The sequence below is a fragment of the Oratosquilla oratoria genome, chromosome 1, assembly GCF_046742065.1.
Source record: "Oratosquilla oratoria isolate Oo_2021 chromosome 1, ASM4674206v1, whole genome shotgun sequence".
Taxonomy (NCBI): Eukaryota; Metazoa; Arthropoda; class Malacostraca; order Stomatopoda; family Squillidae; genus Oratosquilla; species Oratosquilla oratoria.
The window spans coordinates 99,994,573-100,007,132 of NC_134777.1; the positions used below are offsets into that span (position 1 = coordinate 99,994,573).

The following is a 12,560-nucleotide window of genomic DNA, read 5'->3' on the forward strand; positions in this document are numbered from 1 at the left end:
CTTGCAATTCTTTCTTCATCCATTCTTTCTAAATGTCCTAACCATCTTAACTGGGCAGCATCTATTTTGCTTAGCATGGAACAGACGCCAATGCTTTTCCTTATGTCTTCATTTTTTAATTTATCTCTCCTCGTCTTTCCAACTATGGCTCTTAATGGTCTCATTTCCGCTGCCTGAATCCTGCTTATGTCTACTTTTGTCATTACCCAACTTTCTGAGCCGTATGTTAGGGTAGGAGACAAGACAGTATTGAAAATAATTCTTTTCACTTCTAAAGGTACATGTTTTTCTTTTATTATTGGCCAGAGAGCTCTAACATTTGCACTAAATTTATTTATTCTTTCTGAAATATCTCTCTTATTTCCACCCTCCTTAGTGACTACACTTCCAAGATATTTGAAGATGTTTGTATTTTTTACCATCTTATTTCCTATGGTGATGCTAAACTCGTGTTCCTCTCTTCTGCTGACGGTCATTATTTCTGTCTTTTCTATATTTATTTTCATGCCTTTCCTTATGAAGCACTCGTTCCACCTTTTTATGTCTTCTTCGATCTCTTCCCTATCTGTGCTCCATTCAGCTATATCATCTGCATAAGCCATTATTCTGTTCTTATAATTTTCTTCTTTACCTTCTTTAAAATCCTCTATTACAGTTTCCATATATGCTATAAAAAGCAGAGGGGATAACACACTTCCTTGTTTAACCCCTGTTTCCACATGGAACCACTTTTCTGATCCCTTTGATGTTCTAACACTGCATACACAGGGGTAATACAAACTTTTTATAGCTTTCTTTAGATGTCCCTTGATACCATACCTCTCCTCTATACATCTCCATACCTTTTCGCGAGGTATTGAATCAAAAGCTTTCTGTAAATCAATGAAAGCGATGTATAGGCTTTGGTTATATTCCCATGCCTTCTCTATTACCATCCTTAGTCCAAAAGTTAAATCCGTTACTGATCTATTACTTCTATAACCATGCTGCTCTTCTCCTAATGAAGGTTCTACTAGGTCTCTTACTCTTCTCTCAATTATTCTCTCGTATAGCTTTGTGATGTGGGGTATTAGGGAAATCCCTCTATAGTTGTTACAATTTCCAGCATCACCCTTACCTTTGAAAATTGGGACTATTAGGGTTTTACTCCACTCCTCTAGTATTGTTCCTTCTCTATAAGTAATACTTGAGTTTCAATATATTTTGCTGTACTATATTTCCTCCTTCCATTATTAGTTCTATTGGTATAATTCATCTACTCCTGGTGTTTTGGAATTCTTCATTTCTCTCAATGCCCATTCAATTTCTTTTTGTGTGATTTCATCATGTTCTTCTCCATCTAAATCTTCCTCCGCCTCTTGCCATTGTTCCTCATTTCCTGCATTTAGGAGCTCCTGGAAGTATTCTGTCCATCTATTGTCTATCTCACCCTGATCCGTAAAAACATTCCCCTCTAGGTCTTTAATGTTATATTGTTTTGCCTTGCTTTTCCTATATGACTTTGCTATACCTTATAATAACTTTTTTTCTTTCTGCAAATCCTCTGTCAATCTTTCTCCCAGATCTTTCCGTGTCTCTGCCTTTGCTCGATATTTTGTAAAATTTGTTTCTTTCCTTGCCAGTACATATTCTGCTCGGCTCTCAGGTGTTCGTCTTCTTAACCACTTTCTTAACTTTAAAGTTTTGTTCTTTACTGCCTGTTTGACCTCCTCATTCCACCACGGTGTGTGTCTTTTCCTATTTCCTCCAATCCATTCTACCCCTAAAGTTTCTTCTGCTACTTCACTGATTGCTTCTTTCAAAATGTCCCATCTTTCTTTTTCCTCATCATTTTGCTTCTCTAATTTTTGTGTAAGTTTAGTTTTATAAGCATTCTTTTTATCTTCCTCTTGCAAACTTTTTGTTTTAAATATTTTTCTTTTTCTACATTGCCGTGGTTTTACCTTACCAATCTTAAGATCAGCCACCAGTAACCTGTGATCTGAATCTAAACTCACTCCTGGTATTACCTTTATATTGGTGAATATTCTTCTGTCTGAACATATTATGTAATCGATAATTGATTTTTTATCAAACTGTCCTGTATTTTGATTCCATCTATATCTAGTGAATTTATGTTCCTCTTTATGTTGATAAAAGCCATTCATTATTTTCAAACCGTTCCTCATGCAGTAATCTATCAGTTTTTCTCCTTCTGAGTTTCTCGTCCCTTCGCCAAATGTCCCTATTATACTTTCTATTCCTTCTCTTTCCTTTCCTACTCTAGCATTAAAATCACCAATCAAAAGTCCTATATCGCCATCTAGAATCTCATATTCTTCCTCTAAACGATCCAGGAAATTTTCTTTTTCTTCTTCAGGACATCCCTGTTGTGGTGCATACACTTGATATATATTGTACTTTCTTCCTTTTATTCGTATTGTACACTTCATTAATCTTTCATTGATCAATTTCACCTCTTGAATATACTGCGTCAGTCTTGGTCCCACTATCATAGCTACCCCGTGCCTTCTCCCTCTCTCTTCTGATCCACAGTACATTAAGGTATATCCCCCTCCGAGGTCTCTTCCTTCATCTTTTCCCCAATGTCTTGTCTCTGCCATTCCTATAATGTCTATCTTTCTTTCATTCATCATCTCCAAGATTTCTTCCTCTTTGTCTCTATATGTTGCGATGTTAATAGTTGCAAGTCTTACTTTGTGGAGTGTCTTGTGCGAATTTCCTTTACGTTTCCGATTTCGTTTACCAAAGCGCCGTCTGGATTCCGAGGCTGGTCGTGGAGTTTCACGAGCAGAAGACTTTTTACACTACCGGCTAGCTAGGCCTGTCGTAGCAACCCTCCTCCTTTCTCATCCGGGCTTGGGACCGGCAATGGCGGAGTTAATTCTACTTATATTGTGTGCATTTCTCCCTTTTCATACGCAATTATAAAAATTTGTTAAACAATGGAGAGTATGTGCAATAAAAATGTGAAGGCCTAAAGGGATGATACTTCAACTTCATTACTTCTAAACTTGGGTAATGACTATATCACTATAATATACTGTATCCACTCAACTTTGGGGCCTAGATGAATGTTATTCATTTCATTCAACATTGTGTAATATATTTCATAGGTTCCATTGGAATTCAGCCCACATGGGATTCAGCCCAAAGGGATTTAGTCTACGCTAACCCAACTAACCCATTATTTTTAGTGAATTTAAAAGTGGACTGAATCCTGTGTGGGCTGAATTCCAAGCCCACCTATTTCATATCCTGTTAATTATTTCCAAATAATTTATTGGCTTGTGTGAATATGATCATTATCTAAAAAATAACTACTGTACTCAAAAGTAGCCTAAATCACACTGTATTCATTCATTTATTTACTCATTTATAAATTATGCAATATGCTAAAATTGTCTGTTTCCATTTCAGGATCTATATCAACAGCTTCAATCCTTCATCATCGGCTCCACTTGAATTATCTGCAAACCTGACTCCACCATTAAAAACGTCACTATCAGACTCCTCTACAGGCGCCACTTCTGCTAAATCATTTTCATCTAAAAGACAGTCATCAACATCTCTGGACAGATTTATTATAAAAACTTCAGCCTCTCAAAAGGAAAATCTCGACAAAGAAGTTGCAACAATTATATTTGCTACAAATTCACCATTTCGTCATGTTCAACATCCTCAGTTTCTCAAGATGGTTCAGAACCTGAGGCCAGGTTATATTCCTTCATCCAAAAAAGATATTGCTGATAAGTACTTGGATCTTGTGTGTGAAAAGGAATATAAAAAGTGGGCAGATGACCTGAATAATGAAACTGTATGCCTTTCAATTGATGGATGGTCTAACATCCATAATAAGCCCATAATATGTGTCACTCTAACAACATCTACTGGTCAGATTTATTTAATTGAAACACTAGACACATCAGGGAAACCTCACACTGCTGAATATCTTCTAACAACTTGTACAAAATTCGATCAAGAAGGCTGAACAATATTTTGGTTGTCACATTGGAAGTGTTGTGACAGACAATGCAGCAAATGTCACCAAGATGAGAAAACTCTTGGAGGAATCGAGTAAACCTGAGAAACCGTCCTCACATACGGCTTATACCATTCCTTGTATACTTGTGGCAAGTCTATATAACACTGCTCCTTATATTGATATGCTAAAAATGTCCTTTAGGAATCAGATCGCATATCAGATAGCAATCCCACAATATCTAAAATCTATAATAAAAAAAAAACTATTTAAATCAAATAAATCTGATTTAGATAAGGAAATCGATTTTTTATAGTTTCTAAAAAGATAAAAAAAAAAAAAAAAAAAATTGCCAACCCTGGTGTCCACTAACCTCATTTAATAATACCTGTTAAGTCGGGCTAAAATTGGCATTTCAAAGCATAACAGTGCTTTAAAAATAGTTTCTTATTTCATTATAAAAGTTTATATTAACTTACAGTGCATTGAATAAGTCAATAGTTGATATATTTGTCCTATATACAATGTTAGGTTTCTAGTTTTGATATGTTTGTTCAATATAGAATGTTAGGTTACAAAAAAGTAATGGCCTCCGCTAGCCGACCCAGGAATCTGGGTGCGCACGTCCTGTGTAATAGTAGTCCTTGATATATATATATATATATATATATATATATATATATATATATATATATATTTATATTTATATATATAAATACATATATATATATATATATATATATATATATATATATATATATATATATCAGGGAAAAAATACTTTTTTTCCAGAGCCATTTTTTATTTTTCTTAAATTTCACCAGATCCATTCTTTTTAATTACCAGAGCCATTTTTGATACTTTCAGAGCCATGTTTTTGCAGGTTCGATTTCCTTCAAACTATTGGAAGGCTAACTCATTACTCATGTGCATAAAAAATAACTTCTTCTTTTTTCAACAAATCAGCCTTTAATTTTGGGGGGAGGGGGATGGGTGAAACTGATCGGCAGACACAGCGCCTCTGTTTCCATTGGCAGTGGTTGGGGGTGAAAATGCACGACAAGCCTTGCAATACACCGTTAGAGTGCCATCACTGCTCCGATCCACTTCAAGCCAATCTAGGTTCCAAGAGCGTATAGTAGATTCATGTTTTACTGGTTTTTGTTTTCCTTGGCCCTTGCCCGTAGAGTTTGAATTAGGCTTTGCTGGTCCAAAAGTGGTTCCTGCCGTCAAAACACTCTCCCTCGATTCTGAAAAGACTGAATCTGAGGGCAAACCATCTTCACTCATCTTCTCTCGCTTCACTAGAAATCGCTTCATGATGCACGATCATCGAAAGTTTGGCATGGACGTGACGTACAAACGTAGACCTAACTACCATAAACCTAAGCTAGCTAACGATAAATCTTTTTATTTTTTTATTTTTTATTCTCCCTCCAAAGATCCATATCTATGAACTAAATATATCATTATCAAATGTTCATACTTATACTTAAATTTATTTATTTTTAATTACTAACCAAACATTTGATTCTATTTTGTTTTCTCATAAATACGCGAACGAGGTTATAAATGGGATTTCCCAGTTTCCCTCCTAGGCCTCGAGCTAGTTTGCATATGTACAGTATACGTATGCATGCGGTGATGTGGTATTGGGTATGGTGCATTGTACATGTAGTCAGCGCGTTGATTGGGCAGCTAGCTGCATGCAACCAATGAACTTCCCTGCATACAGGTACCATGCAATTCGCAACTAGTGACATTATGTAACACGATAGTCGTGTAGAATCTAGTCAACATGTACTATAGTATACGCGCGCATGCAGCTGATACTAAGCTAGGCTAGGTAAGCCATTGAACTCTAGCAGCTATAGCGCGTAAACATACGTACGTACACCAACAAATTAAAGTTGATTGATGCGTTGCGTCACGGGTAAGTTGTGTTTGCTCTGATCCTTTCATCAATGGTGATAGGATTCAGGTATTGCCAAATGATGGATAATGCATGAAAAACGTTGAATCTTGCCGTGGGAGTGATGTTTTTTTTGGGGGGTGGGGGTGGGGGATCGCTCCCGCTATTGAATTTACGAGAGCGACATTGGAACTTTCCCGAGCGAAATCGCTCGTCGCTCCCGTGTATTTTTTCGCTGATATATATACATATATATATATATATATATATATATATATATATATATATATATATATATATATATATATATATATACATAGATATATACAGTATATAAGTGTATATGTATATACATTTATATATATATATATATATATATATATACATATACTGTATATACATAAATATATATATATATATATATATATATATTTTGTACTTATGAAATTCTGATAATCTTGTTTTTCATCTTGCTTGCTTGAAACCGTCACCCAGCCAATCAGAAGAAGAGATATGACGTCACGACTGAGGACCAGCCAATCAGAAAAAGAGATATGACGTCACGACTGAGGACCAGCCAAACAGAAGAAGAGATCAGAAGAAGAGATATTACGTCACTACTGAGGACCAGCCAATCAGATGAAGAGACATGACGTCACGACATCATATGATGCTGTTCCAAGCAACGACGACATGACGTCACAATCTTCTGCATTTCACTTCTTATATCAACGTATCGTTTAGATTTTTTTTACCCAACATACATATATCTATTTATATATACTTATAAAATTTTCATATTCAGTATTTAAAAGTATAGTCAACTCCTGAATTAGCATCTATTAGGCATAATGAGCTTATTAAAATATTACGAAACGTATGAATCATATGATGCGTAAAGTTCCAAGCAACGACGACATGACGTCACAATCTTCTGCATTTCACTTCTTATAACTAATCGAGTCACTGCCTTCGTCTAATGAATAGAGGTGAGAGCTCTAAATTATATTCAATTTGATATAGAAACTTATTTTCTGTGATTTATAGTATACGGTAATAGTGACATAGTATATCTATCATAAAGTTTATATTCATAAACGTTGCTACTCGCTCAAGTCCCATGGGACTCCCTGAATGATAATGATAATGAGTGGGAGTGGGATTGGGAATGGGATGACGAGACGTGACATAGCATAAGCATAATTAAGGAGGATCTCTTTATTTAATTTCTTGAGAACGCCTGTATCCAGTTTACTTTCCTTCGAGAGAGCACGAGGACCGCACAAAACTGGTAAGTTTTAAGCTAATAATAACCTGCTTTAAAAAGATCGTGATATGACATGTTAACAATGGGTTGAAGATACACTTCCAGAGCAGAATGAATGCATATTTTGGTAGACAGAAAGATACATTATGGTACAGCATGGACAATTATATGTTGCGCTGAGTAGAGTTAAGCAAAGGTAAAATATTAAAGTGGTTTTAAATAATTCAAATTGTACAAAGAATGTTGTAAATATAAGAGCATTGTCTTAATAAAAATTTCATTGACCATTTTACTAACAACGTATCATTTAAATTTTTATTTGACCCAACGGGTTACACATAGACACATAGAAGACTTCCTGGAAGAGGCTTACGCCTGTGACTCCAGATCCACATTTACACTTTGTGGTAGCTTGTGGTGGATCTTTGCTTTATAATCGTATTTTAGTTCTTGGTTTTGCCAGAATTTGTCAAGTCTACCCTCATATTGGTTGACTGATTTTGCTGCAATCAACCATTCAGGCAGCTGGTTCCAATTATTGACAACCCTACACGGGAAAGCATATTTTCTTACATCCAGCCGTGACCTTGTCTTGAATAATTTCAGTGAGTTTCCCCTGCTTATGTTCTCTTCCCTAAGCTTCAATATGCCTTGAGTGCAGTCTCCATCATATTTTCCTGTCAGTATCTTGTAGGTTTCTATCATGTCTCCCCGTGCTCTTCTATATGCCAGTGTTGGTAGGTTCAACCTCCTTAGTCTTTCTTCATAGCTCAGTCCTTTAAGTTCTGGCACCATCCTTGTAGCCCTTCGCTGCACATTCTCCACCATCTCAATATCTTTTACCAAGTGAGGACTCCAAACTTGGTTAGCATACTCGGGTTGTCTAGTATTTATATATATACATATATATATATATATATATATATATATATATATATATTATATACACAGTATATGTATATACATATTTATATACATATACATATATATATACGCATATATATATATATATATATATATATACACGTATATATGCATGTGTATATATTTATGTATGAATGTATATATATATATAATATATATATATATATATATATATGTATATATATATATATATATGTTGAAGTATGGAAGACAAATAAGTGGAAGGGCGGTGAGTTAAACACAGAGAACAGTTGGAGTTTTATTCACTGACGTTTCGTCCTTACCAGGACATTCTCAAAGTACAAACTCCAACTGTTCTCTGTGTTTAACTCACCACCCTTCCACTCATATATATACATATACATACATACATACACACACACACACACACACACACACACACACACACACACACACACACACACACATACATACACACACACACACACACACACACACACACACACACACACACACACACATATATATATATTTATATATATATATATATATATATATGTACATATGTATATATATATAAATATATATATATATATATATATGTATATATATGTACATATGTAGATATATATATAAATACATATATATATATATACATATATATATACATATATATATATACATATACATATATACACATATACACATATATATACATACATACATACATACATACATACATACATACATATACCAAGGCTTTTTCCCCCTTCCAAGGGAGGTAGCCAAAAAGGGAAAGGCATAAAAACACTCCCACCCATTTCATCCCTAAATACACTCCACACCCCTCCCACCCTTCCTCTCATCTGAGCACCTCCTGGATGACGGGTCATCCCTGCGCCCTGGGTCAGAAGCAGTGTCGCAAGACACAGTACATCCACAGCGAGGCCGCTTCATTTAATCGGCGACCCCCCCTCTCCGTCCCCCTTTGCATATAAGGTGAGGACGGGGAGAAATCCCTTCGGGCTGCGTCAAAATTTACTCACACATACTACCCCACCCCCCACTTCCCCGCCCATTCCTCCTCATGCAGTCACAACATCATCCATATACAACCATTCTCCACTCACCTCTGTCTTCCGTCCTCTCCCTTCCTTCCTCAACAGACATTCCCCTCTTCCCCAAAGCCCCCTTCACCCCATCCATCCACCTCATCCTAGGACGTCCCCTCATGTTCACTCCCTCCACATCTGCCTTCCATACCTCTTTTACTAGTCTTTCTTCACTCATTCTTTCCATGTGTCCAAACCATCCTAATATTCTTTCATCAACCCTCTCTCCCAAATCCTTTTTCACCCCTGTTCTCCTCCTCACCTCCTCATTTCTCACTCTATCTAGCCTAGTAACCCCCACCATACTTCTCAGACACCTCATCTCAAACACATTCAAACTCCTTCTCTCTTCTTCTCTTATGTTCCACGTTTCTGCCCCATACAGTGCTGTTGGCACAATCACTCCTTCATACAGTCTCCTCTTCGCATCCATTCCCAAATGTCTATTCCTCATTACACTCTTTAAACCACCAAGGCATTTACTCGCTTCTCTCAATCTACATTCTACCTCCACCTTCACTCCACCTTTTCCTGCTACACTTGCACCCAAGTATCTAAAACTATCCACTTCCTCCAGTCGCTCTCCCTTAATGTTCACTTCCAGTCTACTGCCACTTTCACCCCTTGTACATCTCATCACCTTACTTTTACCCACATTTATCTTTAGCTTTCTTCTATCACATACTCTCCCAAACTCTGCCACCAGCTTCCTCAATCCCTCCTCTGACCCTGCCACAAGCGCAGTGTCGTCCGCAAACAACAGCTGGCTCACCTCCCACTTTTCTCCATTTTCTTTAACCATCTCCAATCCCTGACTCACTAACCTAGCATTCACCTCTCGCACCACCCCATCCATGTATAAGTTGAACAGCCAGGGCGACATAACGCATCCTTGACGAAGTCCCACCTTTACTTCAAACCACTCACTCTCTCCATTTCTAATCCTAACACATGCTCTACTACTCTCATAAAAACTCTTGACAGCTCCCAAAAGCTTTCCTCCTGTCCCATAAATCTGCATAACCTCCCACAGTGCCTTTCTGTCTACCCTATCATAAGCCTTTTCCAGATCCATGAAAGCCCAAAAAACATCCTTCCCCTTTCCTATAGCTTTCTCACATATCTGTCTTACCACAAAGATCTGATCTACACAACCTCTACCCGTCCTAAATCCACACTGTTCCTCACCAATTATTCCCTCTGTTCCTCTCCTAATCTTTTCAATTAAGATCCTCCCATAAGCCTTCCCTACTACACTCAACATGTATATATATATATAAATATATATATATATATATATGTATGTATATATATAAATATATGTATACAGATGTATATGTATATATATATATATATATATATATATACATATATATACTCGTATATATATGTATGTATGTATGTATGTATATATATTTATGTATACAGATATATATATATATATATATATATCTGCTCTCCTCTTTGCCTCCTTTACCTTTTGCTTTACTTCTCTTTTCTTTTCTTTGTACCTCTCATATGACTCCCCTGTCCTCTTTTGTAACCAATCTGTGAATGCTCGCTTCTTCTCTTCTACAGATGTGAAATGGGGTAGGAGTATGACAGAAAATTTTGAAAGTAATAAAAAGATTTTTGGAAAGAAATTAAGAGAGGAAGAGGAGGCGAATCAAGTAGGGAAGAAAAGGTAAAAGGTACAGATGGAGAGTTGATAATGGAAGAGATGGCAGTGAGGGGAAGATGGGCAGAATATTTTAGGGAGTTGCTAAATGTGAAGGAGGATAGGGAAGGAAAGATAGCTGCAGTGGGAAATACGAAGAAAATGAGAGTGATGAGTGAGGAGAACGGAGGAGAAATAAGGAAGGATGAGGTGAAGGCAGTTGTAAAGATGATGAAAGCAGGTAAGGCACCTGGTCTGGATGGATGTCATGCAGAATGTCTGAAAAAGGGAGGTTCAGTGATGGTGGACTGGGTGGTGAGATTATTTAATGTTTGCTGGAGAGAGGGTAAAGTACCGGAGGACTGGAGTAGTGCCTGTATAGTTCCTCTTTACAAGGGAAAAGGGGACAAGTGTGAATGTAGTAATTTCAGAGGGATTAGCCTGTTGAGTGTAGTAGGGAAGGCTTATGGGAGAATCTTAATTGAGAGGATTAGGAGAGGAACAGAAGGAGTAATTGGTGAGGAACAGTGTGGATTTAGGACGGGTAGAGGTTGTGTAGATCAGATCTTTGTGGTAAGACAGATATGTGAGAAAGCTATAGGAAAGGGGAAGGATATTTTTTGGGCTTTTATGGATCTGGAAAAGGCTTATGATAGCGTAGACAGAAAGGCACTGTGGGAGGTTATGCAGATTTATGGGATAGGAGGAAAGCTTTTGGGAGCTGTCAAGAGTTTTTATGTGAGTAGTAGAGCATGTGTTAGGATTGGAAATGGAGAGAGTGAGTGGGTTGAAGTAAAGGTGGGACTTCGTCAAGGATGCGTTATGTCGCCCTGGCTGTTCAACTTATACATGGATGGGTGGTGCGAGAGGTGAATGCTAGGGTAGTGAGTCAGGGATTGGAGATGGTTAAAGAAAATGGAGAAAAGTGGGAGGTGAGCCAGCTGTTGTTTGCGGACGACACTGCGCTTGTGGCAGGGTCAGAGGAGGGATTGAGGAAGCTGGTGGCAGAGTTTGGGAGAGTATGTGATAGAAGAAAGCTAAAGATAAATGTGGGTAAAAGTAAGGTGATGAGATGTACAAGGGGTGAAAGTGGCAGTAGACTGGAAGTGAACATTAAGGGAGAGCGACTGGAGGAAGTGGATAGTTTTAGATACTTGGGTGCAAGTGTAGCAGGAAAAGGTGGAGTGAAGGTGGAGGTAGAATGTAGATTGAGAGAAGCGAGTAAATGCCTTGGTGGTTTAAAGAGTGTAATGAGAAATAGACATTTGGGAATGGATGCGAAGAGGAGACTGTATGAAGGAGTGATTGTGCCAACAGCACTGTATGGGGCAGAAACGTGGAACATAAGAGAAGAAGAGAGAAGGAGTTTGAATGTGTTTGAGATGAGGTGTCTGAGAAGTATGGTGGGGGTTACTAGGCTAGATAGAGTGAGAAATGAGGAGGTGAGGAGGAGAACAGGTGACCAAAAGGATTTGGGAGAGAGGGTTGATGAAAGAATATTAGGATGGTTTGGACACATGGAAAGAATGAGTGACGAAAGACTAGTAAAAGAGGTATGGAAGGCAGATGTGGAGGGAGTGAACATGAGGGGACGTCCTAGGATGAGGTGGATGGATGGGGTGAAGGGGGCTTTGGGGAAGAGGGGAATGTCTGTTGAGGAAGGAAGGGAGAGGACGGAAGACAGAGGTGAGTGGAGAATGGTTGTATATGGATGATGTTGTGACGACATGAGGAGGAATAGGCGG

At 37.7% G+C, this 12,560-nt stretch overlaps 1 protein-coding gene across 1 annotated transcript; it reads right to left on the minus strand.

The window, feature by feature from the left end:
• Positions 1-7,530: 7,530 nt before the first annotated feature.
• On the minus strand, positions 7,531-7,956 carry LOC143029119 (uncharacterized). Its single transcript, XM_076191558.1, has one exon. It carries the CDS (start codon positions 7,954-7,956, stop codon positions 7,531-7,533), a length of 426 nt encoding a protein of 141 aa, XP_076047673.1.
• Between the last annotated feature and the right edge of the window lie 4,604 nt (positions 7,957-12,560).

Coding starts and splice junctions, on each gene's coding strand:
- LOC143029119 (XM_076191558.1), bottom strand. CDS start 7,956: ATGGTGCCAGAACTTAAAGGACTGAGCTATGAAGAAAGACTAAGGAGG.